Source organism: Phaenicophaeus curvirostris, chromosome 18 (assembly GCF_032191515.1).
Source record: "Phaenicophaeus curvirostris isolate KB17595 chromosome 18, BPBGC_Pcur_1.0, whole genome shotgun sequence".
NCBI lineage: Eukaryota > Metazoa > Chordata > Aves > Cuculiformes > Cuculidae > Phaenicophaeus > Phaenicophaeus curvirostris.
The window spans coordinates 12,503,766-12,521,678 of record NC_091409.1 but is presented as its reverse complement, the minus strand read 5'-3'; the positions used below and the strand labels follow the sequence as shown (position 1 = coordinate 12,521,678).

The 17,913-nt window shown below is 39.7% G+C and overlaps 1 protein-coding gene across 8 annotated transcripts in view; it reads left to right on the top strand.

Annotated features, from left to right (window-relative positions):
* Nucleotides 1–17,913, top strand: part of PTPRT (protein tyrosine phosphatase receptor type T) — a 451,009-nt gene that overhangs the window by 393,765 nt on the left and 39,331 nt on the right. For 5 of the 8 annotated variants that reach the window (XM_069871724.1, XM_069871722.1, XM_069871719.1 and 2 more), the window contains 4 exons: nucleotides 1,740–1,888; nucleotides 8,100–8,177; nucleotides 8,378–8,413; nucleotides 17,088–17,275. In XM_069871724.1, coding sequence (XP_069727825.1) covers nucleotides 1,740–1,888; nucleotides 8,100–8,177; nucleotides 8,378–8,413; nucleotides 17,088–17,275 — 451 coding nt within the window. The remainder of the gene's footprint in view (nucleotides 1–1,739; nucleotides 1,889–8,099; nucleotides 8,178–8,377; nucleotides 8,414–17,087; nucleotides 17,276–17,913) is intronic. The other 3 variants (XM_069871726.1, XM_069871725.1, XM_069871723.1) reach the window with 2 other exon arrangements.

Sequence of the window (17,913 nt, the reverse complement as noted above, 5' to 3'; positions counted from 1 at the left end):
AGAAAAAAGGGGGCTCCCATGGCTGCAGCTCATAGTTAATAAATCTGACTGTGCTAACATTGCTGAACACTGGAAGCAAAGCTTTTAACATCATTAAATGCCTACTTTTTGCTTCATCGCTCAGGGACGGTTCCTCTGTTTGCATCTTCATCTGCAGAAGTGGATACACCATGGAAATTTTGTGAGATCTAAATATGCACTCTGTGATTATGTACCAAATTTGAAAAGCCATGGCTTTGAAATGAAACCACTAACTGTAAAAACCTGAACCTCCACTGGCTGAGAAGATGAAACAGATGCATTTGTTCAAAAGTTTGCATCAAACGTTGGATGATTCTCCATAAACCTGTGCTTTCCTGGTCTGGATTATCAACTTGCCTTAAAATAGTCATTTCCCACAAACACAGGCAAAGGGTTTAGTTTTCTCTGACCCTTCTTTGCAAATGAATGTAGCTGGCCTAGCTACCCATCTTGTGAAGGGCTGGGGCTCAGCTTTGTGCTTGAACTTGCTTGTAAATGCCACTCTGACACATGCTGTGAATAAATAAAGCCTGTTGGAATAAGCTACAAGGAATATCCTTTTAAGAATCTAATGACGTTTAAAAGATAGGTAGTACTTACCATAAGCATGTCATTTTAGTAAAGAAAAACCTCTTTGCAAAATAATTTAGTTGTTAGGATTTTTTTTTATCCTTTGAATTGGAGGAAAAAAAAAGAAAACTAAAGCTCCTTCTTACAGTAATCTGTTTTCCTCTCTTTTTTTTTTTTTGTTTTATTTTCTTATCTACAGAAGTCGAGTAACCAAAGTTCTTTGCCGGTGCTGGGGATTTGTGTGATATTTTTTCAAGGTGTGGGTTGTAGAATGTCATACATTCATTTTTAAACAGTTTTGCGCTCTGATATGAATGAAGCACAGGGCAGTCAAATGTCAATGGAAGCTTAGCAGCTCACTTTTCCTGCTTCTCTCCATTTTCTTTTTATTAGGTGTGTTTGCAAAAGAGGAGCCTCTAATATTCTCAGCTTGGCTAGTGTTTTCAGAACAGACAGTGTTTCCGCTTTTGCCAATGTTTTTTGAAGTCTCCTCAAAACAAGAAAACATCGATTTTCCTAGAATGCAGGCATATTTGGACATTTCTAAAATAACTTCAACCTTTAATCTGCCCACCCTTCACTGACTGTTGATGCTCTGAGTAGTTTGGATGTGTGTCAGACTTCAGTAGAGGCTGCTGGCCTCGTTGCTCTGCTTGGGGACAGGGCAAAACTCCTGCTCAAGCTCTCAGGTTGCACAAAGTTGCTGCACCAGAGCACCTGAAGAAAATCATGAGTGCAAGTGCCCCCATGGAATAGATGAAGACATCCTATTTACCTGCTAGCTGAGCGGTTCTGGTCACTGCCCTCTTCCCATGCCCTTTGTTCTTCCTGGAGCAGCTGACACCTGCTTCAGGGACTTTATCTCTTCTAGGTTGATGTAGCACTCCTACTGCTGGGGTGATGCAGGTTTGTGCAAGATAAGTTACTGGGAGGGACAGCTAAGCTCAAAGACTGGTATCACTATATTTATTGTGCTCCACAACAGTTATATTAAAAAAGTTGTGGAGTTTCCTCTCATGCGGCTTGCCACATGCCTTGCATGTCTGACCAAGTGGGATAACTGTGGTTTTCAAAATAATTTAACATTGTTTTGTTTTTAACAAGGGAAAACTGACCTTGATTTCTCCCCTCTTCAAAATGCCCTAAAGGAAGCTAGCCAAGAAGCAGAAGGAGACTCAGACCAGCACGCAGAGGGAGATGGGTCCTGTGGCTACTTCCGACAAGACCTCTACCAAACTCAGTGCTGTTCATAAAGAAGAAGCTTTTTCTTCCAGCTGCCAAGATGTTAATGGATTCAGTAAGTTTAACTTGCTTGCAATGGGTATGTCCCCCTTAGAGAGCTCTAGGTTCTTGAAAGGACCTATTCCTGTGGGCACAGTATTGAGGAGCTAGGAATGACAGTGACAGAGATCATTGTAAAAGCTCAATAGAAATTAGTTGTCTGAATTATCTCTGACACTGCCCCTATTTTAGCTGTCGGATAGGTGTATAGCATTCTTTCTGACTAAATCTACTGAGAACTATTTATAAAGTCTATTCTAAAAACTACATCAGACAGTCAAAAAGGCACATGTTTATTTGTTCTCCATATTTTTTTCTTTTGTGAGTAGAGAGTTGAATTAAAGCACTTAGCTGACTTATAGGATGAAATAACATTTTCTGTATGAAGTTTTTATGAAAGAAAACATGGTCTTATAGCCATAGAACTGGAATGGAAAGATGGCATTTCTTCTTTATCTGAGTCTTCAGTTTATTCTTCATAAGGGTTCAGTAAAACTAATCTTAGTTAAAACTTGTAAACCACTCAGACCTCTGTAGCTGGAAGAGTTTTTTGGGTAAAGCAGCACGAAGTCATACTTTAGCCTCGCTAGATCAAGATTGAGTGCATGGTGGATTTTTAAACTCTATCCTATTAAATAAATAATCACTTAGACACTGTGAGAATGTCACTCTTTCTTTTGACGCTTAGCCTGTTAGGCTGAACAGGGAACAGCTCTGAAGGACAAGTATATACTTAAAGTCTTTTGTCCTTTGTAAACACCTTCAGTGAAGTGGATTTTCCCCTAATAACTAATGTGGGAGATCTTATGGTTGAAAATGTGTTTCATCATTCAAACCTTTCTTTGCAATCTCAGATTAAGTGGGACAGGCTGAGTGAATTCTTCTTTTCCCTCTATCTGTAGGTCATGTCAAATTCCATCTGCATGTGTTGCTACTGCCACTCTCTGTAACGTACTTGTGAGATGGATAAATAGGTGTTTGGGACTGTCAAGGCTAGCAGTGAATGCTTCTCTCTGATATTAAATTGACTTGAGTCAAGATCTAATTTTCTGAGGTGCTGAGTAGCTATATCTCCTAAAGAAACAGCAAGAGTTGTCAGTGGTTCATATCTTTGAAAGACAGGATAGCAGAGGACAATTCTAACTGGGGGGGGGGGGATGAAGTTTTCAACAGTTTCTTCAGAATCTGGATCTTTAAACATTTGGGGTATTTTTTCCAACGAGAAAATAAGAGAAGAGACAAGCTTGAAATGTGACCTCATTTCCCGCCCCTCCCACCCCCTGTGGTATTTTGAGTGACTAATTAAAACAGCTGAGTCATTTTCTTGAAATGGCAACTATAGAAAACATATTGGATCCAATTTTGTTAAAAAAACATCCCTCCAAGTTTGGTTTGTTGTTTTTTTTCAGTTAGTCCTTTGCTTGTCTGACATCACTGTAGATTTTATGACCAACTCCCTCTACTCCCTCTATAACACAGCCTGGGCCAAGTGATGGGCCAATTCTTTTCTGGTTTTCCTCTTTATGACCATGAGAAAAAATTGCCAGTAAACCTTCATGATTTCTCCAAATTTTTTACTGCCAAGTCCAGGATACTGAGGTGCTTGAGGTAAGTTATCTTCTGTGCAGTAGTGTGCACATGCCAATACAGGTATTTTACGCATGAAAGACTTTCTTTTAGAAAAAAAAATACATTAATGTAGTTCAAATCATGACAGGTTCTAAAGTGTCTACTCTAACTTGTGAATAAAGTGATAGGATTACTTCTTAACCTTCCTGCTAACAAATAGAGTTTTGCAGCCTCACTTTTGAAAACAGCTGTTTATTCTAAGCAGCAGCCAAATTCCTTCTTAATTTGTCCTTTTGACTCCCAGCAGTAAAATCATTTGCAGATATCTCGTGATAGATAGTCATCCTCTCTATCTTAACCCTCAGTTATGGAAGCTGGAGCAGTCTGTAGCAGTGACATGGAAATACCCCTCTCCTTTTTGAAGGAAATCCACCAAGGGAAGCCAAGTGTTTTCAGTCCCCGGGTCATCTTGCTAACTTACAAAGGCAATAAAATAGAACAAGACAACTTGTTAAGTAGGATACTTCACAATTATTAGATGACTTGCAAGCAAGTTTATCTCCAGGTGACAGTGTCCTTGCAGGACGTATCCTTCCCTCCAGTTTTTCCTTCCTGTCCCAATAATTTTAATGACTTCTCAGACAGAACAAGTTCCATGAGTCCCTGCGGAAACTCTTTTCTTCCCATAGTCTCTCCAGCTTGGCCACTGATCTCCTCCTGCTGCAAGAGAACTTTGGTGCTCCTTGGGTGCTCCCTGTGTACTCTCCTGCTGTAGCTGCCCTGTTTGTTGCTGGTCTTGCAGCTGCCTATGGCGCAGTCACCATGTAGGGAGTTCCAACTGACAAGTCCAGCCATTATAAAGGAAGAAGCAATGTCCTCCTCATCGCAGTGGGTGCTACCTGGTGCTTTGCATCATGAAAGACACCAAAAAGGAGCAACTGCCTTTCTGCTCCCCACCTTGTCCAACGGACATAAACTGGGGCGCTTGTACAGCCAGCTGAAACTAGCGGTGATTCTGTCACCACTAGGAGTTACCATCCTCTCTCAGCTGCTAGTAACAATGGAGATTTCTCCACCTCAGCGCTTTAGGGGGGAAATTCTCATACTTTCAATATAAGCTCATGTAAATGGTGTCATCCATAAAGCCTCGCTTTTTGTGTGCAACAGATCTTGGTAGAGCCTGGTGCAGCACTCAGGAGCACACAACCCTATTGGACATTTGTAGTTTTCAATTCTGTCATTTGGCAGAGGTCTTGATTATTAAATTATATGCTTGAAGATCTGTAGCCTCTGTGCTGTGTGAGGGAGACATTAGGTCTTGCTGAAAAGTGGCAGAGAAATGGCCATTTATCTTTACTGGCCCAAAGCAAAATCCCTCATCCCTCTTCCTATTTATACTCTGAGTTGTTCTTCAGGCAGAATTCTTACTGGTGCATACAGGAGTTTGAACTGAAGGGATTTTATGGAGTCAGCCTCTGCCTCTGACACCATATGGAGTTGGAATAGGTGTTTGCTGAAGTATAAGTAAGTCCATAACTGTTCCAGCTTGTCTGATTTTACCCAGGCGTTATGTGGAAGTGAAGCATGCTCATCGTAGTTGTTCATTTTCTCAAATACATTGCTTTTTTAAAAAAATAAAAATATATCTTAAATCCATTAAAGGTAGGTGATGGCACTTGCAGTGTTTGAGCCTACTCCTCAGTTTGCAAGAAAGTTTGGAAAGCAGCAGCCTTTTCTTCCGAGTGGCACAGCACAGTCACATGTTGGCATTAACATGATGCATGGTTATAATGAAATGAGGTAACAAATAGGAAACAAGGTAAGCCTAAAATCATCCAACAGCATCTATACATTGACCAGAAAATTTTGCACGGGGTGGTTATTGAACATAAATTATGTGCAATTTGGCAGCCCATCTGTGTGACGAAAGAAGCAGTAGCGTTTCATCTTAGCAATGATGCACTAATTATATTTCCAACACAAAGGAACTACTTTTCTAACCTGGCAGTGCTAAAACGTCATGAATTGGTTTTGTCTAGGAGACTGCTATGTCCCCAGCATAGCCAGCTCCACATCCTTGGGTTGTTTCTGGAGGGAACTGTTTGATTCTGAGGATCTAATTTCTTAAAATTCAGCTAGTTTTGCTACAGACTCATTTGCCAGGCTGCACTTAACTTTTGAGACATCTCTGTTTGGGAGGAGACTGCTCCCCAGCCAGCCTTCAGGGGTGAGACGCACGCAGGTTAGACAGGCAGCTTTAACATTACAGGCAGAAGCATAGCTTGAAGACAGCATTTTTGTAGCTGTAGGGAACTGTGTTTTGTATCATTGAACACCACTGTACAGTTACCAAGTTATTGTACTTTTACTGGGGAGAACAAGGAGATAAGACGAAGCTCTTGGTAAGTGGCACTCAGGGTGTTAAAAATCATTTTTAGAAGAACTGTCTAAATTCACACCTCTCCAGATTCTGTGTGGTTTTGTGATGAATGAAGTGCAAAGGTCTTGGGATTTGCTGGAAGGCACAACAATACATCAAGGTGTAGTCATCATTCCTATCAGACAGATAATTTCCACTCCCAGTTAGGATACCTGCTATACTCAGTCCAAGGACGAGTAGGATCATGACTATGAGATAGTTTCTCTAGTGAAAAATTCTAAATTTAATAGTAATAAAGCCAAATTTCATCAAAGCCATAGAAGGAAAGAAGTATCAAAATCCCTTTTACTGGTCTCATGCTGGATTGGGATTTTTGGGAAAAGCAAGGGAGAATAATTTTCAGAATAGGAAGCAGCCGCCACCATTCTGCATTCCTAGAGGGATCTCTGTGGCCTCGTGTGCCACTCCAGGGATTGAAGGAGAATTTTAAATGAAGTCTTAATCTCTACCCTGACATGAAATCTTCTCTGGAAGTGTTTCCTATAGTGACACACTCTAGTTCTTAGAAGAATCTTTGGCCAGGCAGCAGCACTGTGTGTGCATCTCTCATTACATGAGCCACAACCTGGCTGATTTTGAGAACGAGCTCTCCAATGTTTTGGGAAATTTGTTTTTTTGTGTTTTGTTCCCCCCCTTTTTCTTCTAAAGAAATAATCTAGGACTACCTCCCTTTCTCACAAATATGGCTTATTTCATAAACCTCAGTGAAAAACATTTTTTCTCAAATGTCTTGAAATGAGGTGTATTTCTTCAGCTGCCTCAGTATCTTATTGTTGGCAATTCCTGGAAAGGCTGTATGGCCTAAGGAGATTTTTTATACTTCCACATGAGGAAAATCGAGTTCCACTTCAGGCCCTGACTTCTGTCTTTCACTGTGGCCCCAAGCAAACAAATTACTCTTTTTAGAATTTATTTTATACATCTGCAAAAATGACCGTGTTCCAAACGCGGTAAAGGGAGGACCTGAATTAGACTGACAAACACAGGGGAGAAAATATAAGAGGTTCCAAATTGTCTGAAGGCAGCCAGGGCAGAACTCCAGCAGACTGGACTATGAAAAATTTCGTTATTTTAATGTGTTTTCAAGTGGTTGTGGCAGGAGAATCCAGAATAAGAGCAAGTTCATTTGCTGGGTTATTAGATACTGCTTAGGAGGTAAAGCTGCAGACTTTATGAAACTCCCCAGACTAGTGACTTCCTAGGTTCATCCCACAGAACAACTTGAAAGTTTTAAGTGGTGTTTGCTCTATAGATACAGAAATTGCTTCTGAAATTACTTTGATGTATACAGAATTTTATCTACTTCTATTGGTTTATGGAATAGTTTTTCCTGTGTTATCTATTGTTGTCTTTCTGATGTACTGAGATTTGTATTAGCTTGTTTCCCAACATTTTGAGGAGATAAATAAATGCCTATAACTCTAAGAGTGAATGCAGAATGTTAACAAAAGAATATGCCTTCAGGAATGATGAATTACCATAAGAATGTACATGTATGCTGTTGCAGATATAAACTAGCCTCATAAATTTACTATCAAGAGAAGAATCTACTGTGAAAGACGTTGAGCCCAGTCTCTTTTCCATAAATATTTGATTAATATGGAAATAATTTGTGGAAGCTAATGTTTTAATGGGAGAAAGCAGGGGTTCTTGTCTTGCTGAAGGAACCCAATTTACAGGGAAAAGGATTATAGGATTTGCTATGAACAGTTCTGGGTTGAAGAACAAGTTCCTTGTTAGCTTGTATTATTTTAACAAAAAAAATTGCTACCCTACCTGTGTATTTTTGTGGTGTTAGTGTTCATTGTGATCGAGTAGGCCTGTTTTATCGTTAATCCTGCATTTCATTCTCTGTAGTTTCTATTTTGGGGGTCTGTTTTAAGGATCATTCTCCTAAAAGCAAAAAGAGAAGTTTGTTCCTTTGATTAAAAAAACAGGATATCTAGAATATAGTCCTATATGTGTGCCCTGTGTAGGAACACACTGATTTACAATAACTATAATACTGTATTTGGGTTCTGGAGTGCTTATATTAAAGAAAATCCATCACGGTGACAATGTAATAAATGTAATATGCATGTCGAGATGAAAAATATAATTCATTTTGTTAAGCCTTATATATCCCATATTACTGTGTTCTTTGAGGAGCATTCTCCCTGTTCTCTTTCTCTCTCTTAATATATGTCTAAAGTCTTTTCCTTATGTCTTTCCTACCTAGCATCACCCTCTCCTTGTTCATTTTCTGTCCAAAGCAAAACCCTTCAGAGCAAATCTTTGTTGAATTCCTACTACTCAGGTACTAGTGCCAGACTTTTCTTTCATTTCTAAATTTCCTTTGCTTTTGTACGTTTCCCAATATGACCTATAGACTAAATCTTCTGAGTGTGAGATACAGCTAACCTTGTTTTCATTTTTTGTAACTTTTTTTTTCCTGTTGATCTTCTGTTGATTTCCATTGATCCGTGTCGTGTGGGTGAACGGAATTCCATCTCAAAGTATCATCAGACACTGTTCCATCGACCACGCTGTTAGGTAAGAAGACAGGTATGGTGTACTGCACTTCACTGGAGAGCAAGCATACTCATTGCATCTCAAAAGTAACTCTGAGAACAGTGTTAACCATCTGGGTTCCAAAATCATAACTAATCCTGTAGTCATGTGTCGTGTTAATAGGAAAGCCTTTTGTTTTACTCATGCTTGTTATTGTAATCAATTGATATTTTATTTTTTTTAAAGGAAAGAAGAGTTACAAAATCAAGGTTTAAAATTAAGTTTTATCAACTATTCTTCCTTTTTGTGAATGGGATTTGACATTCTGGGCCAAATTCCCGTTTGCCAGCTTGCCTTCAGCTTGGTTTTGACTCATGTAGGTGGTTGTACATCTGCAAATGGAATAGAATCATAAAATGATTTGGATTGGAAGGGACCTTTAAGGGACATCTCGTTAAACCCCCATGCAGTGAGCATGGGAATCTTCAACCGCATCAGGTTGCTCAGACCCCTGTCCAGCCTGAACTTGAATGTTTCTGGTAATGGGGCATCAACCACCTCTTTGGGCAACTTCTTGCAGTGTTTCACCACCCTCATCTTATGAAATTTCTTCCTTCTATCTAGTCTGAATCTACTGTCTTTTAGTTTAAAATCATTACTTCTTGTCCTGTGAGTGAGGCTCAGGTAGGTGGGCCACAAGGCTTATGAACAGAAGTGAGGATTTGCATGTCCAAAGTAGGTGGGAGCTTAAAGCTTTGGATTCAGTTACAAGTATAAAGGTTATTTGGAGAAATCAGAGTTTGGGTTTGGGCAAGGGGCACCAACTCATTCTGTGTATGTTGAGAGTTAAATACTAAATATTTAAGCAGTTTGGCATGGGCTTGAGAGGATAACAAAATGGCAGGCAGAGAGGCAGAGACTGTTCTCTGGCTGTTGGTAACTTTAGAAGGAGATGTTAGTGTTTACCATCTCTGAAAATTAGCTTTTCTTGTTCAGATGATAAGTAACATATATAGTGTGCAGCTTTTAGGTCTGGGATTTTTTAAAAGAATATGTTTTTACAGCAAGTTAACAGAGATAGCAAAATTGGCAGAAACTGTTAGCTGATAAAAGAAGTTATCCAGAAACTTACTGGAGGTGTACCCTTGAAAGTGAGTAATAGCAGCCTACAACTTCAGGCTCTCCCCGGAGGATGCTGCCTGCATGCAGAATTTGAAAGCAATTCCTCTGCTATGAATCAGAAATATGGTGTGTGGTTGATCAGAACCTAACCAGTAATATTTATCAGACCTGTCATTTTGGATTATCTACAGTAAATGTTCACTTCCAGACACAGTAATCCACCGTGGCTCCTTTAAACATTACTCTGAGCATGTTGAAGACCCACAGTTAGACCAGGAAGAAATTACAACTGATTGCTTAAGAGCCTTAGCTTACAGACTTAACAATAAGGGCACAGAGGCTTAGAATGACTGCCACAACACACACATTTATTCTGCTATCTATCAAAGTGCTGACAGCAATGAATGAGCCCTCTTTCAGTGATGCAGGCAAGGAAAGGAGTCCTATTTCCAGAAGGTTTGTTCTTGTTTCTGAGAGTCTCAGACTTGTCAACAGAAAAATCTAAAGGTAGATTTATCTTCTGGCTGTACTTCAGAACAGGGCCCAGATTTGCAGTTTGCTGGAAAAAAGTTGAACTGCTCTCAGTCTGGTACTCGACATCTGAAAAAAAATGGACCTTCATTTGAGCAAGCCTCTTTCCTCCTCTCTGTTCCATTAATGAGAACTATGGTGTAAGCTGTACACTTCACAATATGAAGCTCAAGGAGTGATAAACAGATACAGTTTGTACTAGTCATGGGAAAGCAAAAGCTGGAAAAGCTCCCAAAACTTTCAAATTTCCTAATCTTTAGAAGGGAGCAAAGAGGAAATAGGAATTTAACTGGTCTTGTACTTGGGTGCTCAGAATTCTTGCAAACTTAACTTCTACTGACCACTGTAGGAATTCAAATCCCTCTTCTGCACATGGGAAGTTAAGTACAAAGCACTTTTAGGACCTGATTTACATAGAATGTTTCCCTCCTGAGTTCCATCTGAATTTAACATCCATGAGTGCTGTGAGACAGCCCCTAGCATTGAAGATATTTCCATCTTGTGACTTGAAGACAAATTGAAACCTTGGTATTCTGGCTTCTCAGACAGATTCACCAAACGTTGGATGTTGCTGTATGAGCAAAATAAGTTTAATTTTTGACATTTATTAATATTAACTCCTGGGAAAGAAAAAGAGATCTTAAAAAGGACATCAGTCATCTCACTACCAATATCTGTCTTCGAGCACTACCTGCAGTTCACTGCTATTTGTTCCCATCTGTTACGACTTCTGCTAACAAATATTGTCTTTCTGCATTAGTGGATGACTCCCTAGGCTTGGCTGTAACAGGATTTGTTGATAGTACGACACAGGGGATTTTGGTTTTGCCTCTACCCTATCCTATGCTTGATTAATATTGTTTTATGTAATGCATGGTTTAGCTCTGTAATTTTCTCTCCCAGTTTTAGACAACTCTGGATTTAAATATCTTGCACAAGCATCTTGACTAGGTAAGTGAATATTTAATACAAACAAATAAGGGAGGTAGATTTCCCTATTTTTGATACTTCAGTAAGGCCCATGTTGTACCAGCACTGTAAAGTCTAAGGAGGAGTTAATAAAAACTTAGGCATTGTTTTTGGAGAAAATCTGCATGACCAGCAGCTCTTGAAGATGTTCAGCAGGTGGCATTAGGGCAGTCCTGTCAGGGGAACCAGAATGTCCTTCCCTTGCATCCACTAACAACTCCCAGCAGTATGTAAGGACATTTACCCTTCCTCTCTCTTTAGCTACTCAAAAGGAACCTAATAAGCAAAGTTGCTGCCCTCCAGGGAGGATGAGGATTTAGTTCCATGTAGTTCCTTGCAGATGGGAAGAACAAGCAGAGAAAGCTCGCTGTTATTAAGTCTCACACCGAAACTATCTTGTTCTTAGAAAGACAGAAATTTGCCCTGAATTTCACTCTTCTGTGGCTTGGATGGGCTTTTGCCAATGCCTAATCAATCTGCCATGGGTATAACCACAATCCAAGCCTTTAGTTTGAAGAACTAAAAAGATATTAGGAAGCTAATATTGCTGCATTATTGAGTGTCACAATTACTAGCTGTTTAAACTGCAGGGTGAGTTATTTTTATGCAATGGAAGCTCCAAAATCAGCTAATTGATCTATTCAGCTGTATCTGTAGCCTCCCAGACCATGTCAGCCTCTGAGAAGCTGTGGGAGAGGTTTTCACATCAGTACACTGGGCTAATGTTGGCCTGCAGCAGAATGAGTAGATGAGCAATGGAGGCACATGCCCTTGTAGGCTGTTACGTGAGCTGAATTTCTCTTACATGTCTTTCTACCTGCAGAGGATCAGGTGACTTGGAAAACTCTCTTTTTCAGTCTTCAGTGCCTTCCAGTTTTGTGTGTTGTTTTGAAGTTGCAAATGTTTGTCAGTTGTAACTAATGAATAGCTCTTTAAGGTAGATAAGATCCAACAGGCTCTTCTCCGAAGGAGCTGGAGAGATTTGTCCTGGTAAAGTCCACATCTTTGAAGAGCTGCATGGTTACATGTGTACTCAGTAGCCTCAAGTCTTAGCCAACCTCACCAAAGCATCTTCTTTGCATCTTTAAGGGGATTTTCTTCTATGATAGCTGATGAAAGAAAAGTATGTGCAATAGGTTTTATAAGATTAGGATACGCTTGTGTAAGGGGAAGAGATATTAGCTTTGCTATACTCATCCTTGGAAGATGTCAAATAATTGACAACCCTTATTCTAGTGTAGAGAGACTGGATATGTGTGTAATTAAATCCTTCACAAACACAACTCGAAATATAATTTATTTTGTGCAAAGGATGTCTTATCATGTTACACACTTGCCAAGGCTAAGAGAATAAAAATATAAACAGAAATGATAGGCCTCTCATTCCAGACATGGTAGGAATTAGTGCATATGAGCAAAAGTTTTGAAAGAAACTTCTCTACATATAGAAAATGACACATCAGTGCAGCAACACTTAGTTGTTTGAGGCACAGGTTGGTTTTCTGATTAGAAGGTAAGATTATACTCTGTGTCCACATGTCTATTAGTTTTTATACAGAGGAAGATACGTATATTTTACTTGTCCGTGTAGCAAAAAAATGTATAGAATCAAAAATGTATAATACAAGGCTTTGTAGCAGCAGGCAAGCAATAATACATCACTGTCAGGTTTCCTCAGCAAATGGGAAAGGATGCTTCCTCACTGGCCTCTTCTTCAGCTTTTCTCAGCACTCCGGACTCCCTTATGTTTCTCTTGGCAGGGTGAGACCTCAGAGTTTAATTCAACAAGTTTGTGATTATTACTGCAGCAATGATGAGTGTCACAGAAGCACCATTTAATAAGCTGGAATTTTAAATAGTAAAAGTGGAGCCAACATTGTTAAACTTGACTATCTACAGTTACACCCTAAATGGATAAGCTGAGATGCCTGAGGAGTTTCCCAGCTGGGCTAGTTATGTCAGAGCCAGTGAACTGTTGATTTAATGTCCCATACACAATTTCAGGATATTCTGTAAACTCTTGGGCTGATTATGGAATTGTCACCTTCCAGAAATCAAAATATCTCCATTGGCAATGGACTACATTGCACTAAAAAGGGTTAACAAAGAAGCAGGCAACATATTTTTATATTGCACTTACTAATGTTAGAAGTGATTCTCTTACAAGCAGTAAGTAACCAGCAACATGCAGAATACCTGTTTTGTATACAGCTGCACAAAAAGAACTGTGGAAAATCAGAAATGGTTCTAGGAAGGAACCAGAACCCTGAACTGCCCACCCTAATGAGACTTCAGAAGCTCTCAATTGATTTACTTTATCAAAGGGAAACTGAAGAAGTGATTTGATCAGTGCCTGCGTGGGTCAAGATTTCAAATGCTCAGAGGGCTCTTTAATCTAACAGAAGGTATAATAAGATTCAGTGCCTGCAAGTTGAAGCTAAGGAAAATCAAATTGCAATTAAGAAATGTTTAGACAGCAAGGGTAACTAACCATTGCCACAACTTTAGGGGTCAGAATGGAATCACCATCTCCTGAAATGTTTTAATTTGGATTAGTTCTTGGAACTGTGTTCCATCTTTGCTATGCAATGGAATGTGGTAGTGTATGTTCCTATCAACACAAACAAGGACATATGACTAGAAATAAGATGGGCACATGAAACACAATCCAAAAAAACCTGATGTACAATTCTGCATGTTTAGTAGTTTGTGAGTATTAGAGTGAATTATGTCAAACATCTTTCAAAGCAAATCTATGCTCTTGATTTGCTGTTCTCACTGAAAACTTGTAAAAGGCACACATGCTTTAGAGGAGCTGCTGAACCTTTAGTGAGTCTTGGCCAATTTGCCCTACAAACACATCCTCATTTGCAAGAGGATGGAAATATGTTTGTGAGAAGAGGACAGAGGCAAGGGACTGTGGGAAATAGCCATGCCTTGCCTTTAGTGCAACTATTAATACAGAAATCTGACTTCGTTGAGGAGCTGGTATTTTTGTCTTTTCCAGTAATAATAGTGCCATAAGGAATGAAATGTCATTTATAGCTGCAGCCTGCAGGAAAAGCAAAGCCTGTTTACAAGCCCCCCAAAGACTCTTTTCATTGATTGTCCTAGTGAGAGATCAGTTTGCTGCTACCTCTCCTCCTACTTGTGTTTTGAATTGTTCACAAATTTGCTGTAAGCAGCACATGATAAGAGGAGGTGTCGCGCCTTGCATGAGCACCTCATTAACCATGCTTAGGTTCAGACTCATGGTGTGATTAAATGGAGAAAGAACAATATGTTTCTTGCGTCAAGCTTTATTAGCAGACATATGAACACTAGGCTTGCCTCATGTGTAGCAATTTGTCTCTATAAAAGCCCTTCCACTCTTTCCTTGGCTTGGGTTTTCTTTCAGGTGGCATGGAGGCCATTCAAGATGTGTTTGTCATGGATGTCCAGAGGAGGTGATCTTCTGCCTAGTTTCAAGTCCGTGTATCGTTGCGTTGAGAGCAGGATGACCCAGATTGTGTGATGCTTTTTTTTTTTAAGCAGAAACACTTGGCTTGGTGAGAGGCTCGCAAATGGCGTGATGCCACCAGCCACGCTGCAAGAGCTGCTACTACATCAGTGATTTTTGTACCATTTTTTATCTCTCTGACCAAAGAAACTGGAAGCACAGCTGTCAGTATAAACTTAAAGGCCAGAGTCAGATCTTTCTTTACTGCTGAGCAGCTTCTTTCAGTTCTGGAATCATAACATAAGGGCCTGCTTTGAGGGAAGTTCTTCTGGAATTGGAGGGAACACCACTTTTCTCACTTTCACCTCTCCCTGTGATACTTCTTTCTGAGAAGAGAGCCAAGTACACTAGAATTAAAGGTTCTGATGAAGAGAGAAATTAATAATTGCCTGCAAAGGAGTTGAATGATCTGAACTTCTTTTTACAAGTAGCCTGTGCTCTGCATGTGCCCTTACTGTATTAGCACTAGAACTGCACATTAGTTTTAAGACTCCCTCTTGAATAGGGATAGTGTAATGTTTTTTAATTGAGGCTGATAAAAATGTGGCATTACTTGTAGGTTCCTCAGAGAAGCCAGTTGTGAAATTGGGTTTGTATTAAACCTAATGATGGAAAATTAAGCATAGTACGTCTGTTGGAAATGGTCTGCAATAAGAATCTTCTCCTCTCCATTACAGGAGGTTAATAGGGAATAGGGGAGGAATGATGCACTGGGAAAGCGAATCCAACTAGGGGAATTAATAAGCCTTGAAATTCCCTCTGTTCAGAGTTCTCACATTGTCATTAGCCAAAGCATTAGGGATGATTATACAAAGGCTTTGGATGTTACTCTTCCTTAAATTCCAAATTTATTCACATTTTGTATGTGCAGGTTGCTTTGCTAGAGCCGTAGCTCTGTAAATCTCTGACTGTCCTGGGAACGTGGCTGCGTTTATGAAAACCTGGGACTGTGAATCCTTATATTCGGTGGCCTAATCTTCAGACCAGCTGATCACTTTCTGCTAATTTACGTCAGAAGCAGCAGGATGTGTTCAGCATCTTTGATAATTCAACCACCAGACTTACTTGTCTCACATAGGAGATCAGCAAGCCCTAGAGCAGTGTCCTCTTACTCCTTTCTCTTCTCACAGTCTTGTAGCTTCAAAAACAGCATATACCTGTCTTGATATCTTCTCTTCCTATGACAGTAAAGCAGCTAAAGCATCGTTTGTCGTGTTTTGTCATGTTGCTGGTTTGCCAGCTGCTGTCGAGTCAATCTAATGCCCTCATCTGTCTCCTCCTACCCAGCTTTGCAGTGAGGGACAACGGCAGAGATCCTGACTGCTTCTGATCAAAACTCCATGGTGATCCCTCAAGGACAATAATGTTTACAATAGCATTCTGGCCGTATTTCTCCCTCACAGAAATCACCCTGAAATTGCAATTTGATTTATTTATTCTTTATCCCTTCAAAAACATGACTGTGGTATTGCTGACAAGGGATAGCGTTTAGGCTCTTTGTCAGTAAGCTTTCTGTAAGAAACAAGCCTTGTGTAAGCAGTCTTAAGGTTTTTTTTCTTTATGAACACTTGAAGGAGATATGTTTTGTTTGCTAATATCTTGGGTTTGGGTAAGACTAGACACCACTGAAGCAGACTCTTAGAGTCTGTATGCATGAAAGAACTCAAGTATCTCAGATGCCTGTAATTGTTGGAAAAAACAATGGTTTATTTGGCCAACTGTTTAGATATGGTCAGCTCTGGTAGATAAGAAACTGAATTTTTCATCTAATCTTGAGGTTTTTTATTGTTAAAATAACTATTGTTACTGACAATTGTTCGGTTATTTAACACCTTTTCTCTTAACTTCACCAGGAATATTTTGTTGTGTGTATGTGTTGTGTTGGGGATATAAGAGGTTACGATTCCATCTGTGTAGTGATAGAGATGTTTTTTAATCCATTTCTTTCAAAAGATAAAATTTTCCTATTAAGTTTACCCATTTGAAATTTAAGTTTCTGCATGCTAAATAACTATATTTTGTGCTGCTTTTTTCTTTTTTAGAAGAGTATATCTTTGTAATTGACATAAATGTTAGGTGTGAACTAGCAGAACAGTTTAATTTGCTTCTAACATCCTGTGTGGCTTGTTTGAAATGTTAATAATTTGTTTGCTATTAACTTCGGCCCTTGTTAGCTATCTCATATTATCCACCCCAAATCCAACTTGACTATTGTGCTCTGTGTGTAACTTTCAGTCCTGGTCTTTGCAGGTTTGTGAAGAAAGGTATGTAATTCGATTGGAGTCGTTATGCAGAGCTCATCCTTACTAAATGTGCTATTTCACTATTTGTGCTGTATCCTTGTTAGCCTGATTGCCTCTTTACTCTGTTCCCCATCTCTTTGGATTTATCTCCTTGTCAAAAAAAATATTCAAGTGTGATTTAGTCTTTCTAGGCAGCCATAGGCAATTGTGTGTTTCCTACTTATTTCTTTACTTTCTTTTATGTGCACCAACCAGTGGGATGGTGAAGAAGCAAATAAACAAATGGAGCAAGAATAAGAGTGGAAATACCAGGCAGGTGAAAGCTTGTTTTGCCTCCCTATCTTTAAAACAGACAGTAGCCATGGAGAGATGAGCCAGCCAACCCTGACTATCCAGACCCACCCGTACCGGAGCTGCGAGCCAGTGGAAATGTCCTACCCTCGGGGGCAGTTCCAGCCAGCTATCCGAGTGGCCGACCTGCTGCAGCACATCACCCAGATGAAGCGAGGACAGGGCTATGGATTTAAAGAGGAGTATGAGGTGAGAGGAATTTTCACTGGCGTCAATAAGTAGAGAAGTTGTAGTCACAAAAGATAGATACTTGGGAAGGGAGGATAAAGGTTTTTAAGAGCTTCTTTTCCTTAATTGATTCACCCTCTTAATCCTTTCCTTTTTCCTTCTTATTTCTGTTTATGAGGGAAGGATTTCAGTCTCTGGTTGTCCGTTAGTCCAAAGAGAAGGTGTTTACTGCAGCAGTTAAGACAATGACATTGTGCTCATCCTTTAGCAGGTACCCTCTCTCCAATAAAGAGCATACAGTATATATTTAACAAGTGCTGGACTCCATGCAGGACTTGGAGTCCCATAGTTCCTTTCTTATTGATGAGCTTTCATTGACAATTGTGCCAGCCGGGCTCTGAGAAAAGGAAATGGTTTTGTTTGAGCTTTGTGGAAGCTCCAAATAATCTAGCAAATGATCACATTAAAAACCCAGCATAATCACCTGAATGCAGGATTGTAAAGGCAGAGGAAGGAACCTTGCATAGCTTAAATGAAGGTGGAGTTTTCTAGTATGCTCCAACCTCTGGCTCAAAACATGTTCAACTTATCTTCCCTTTCAATTCTTCATGAAGAGAGAAGCAACGAATAAGCTACAAAAATGGAAGTAGCCATCATCC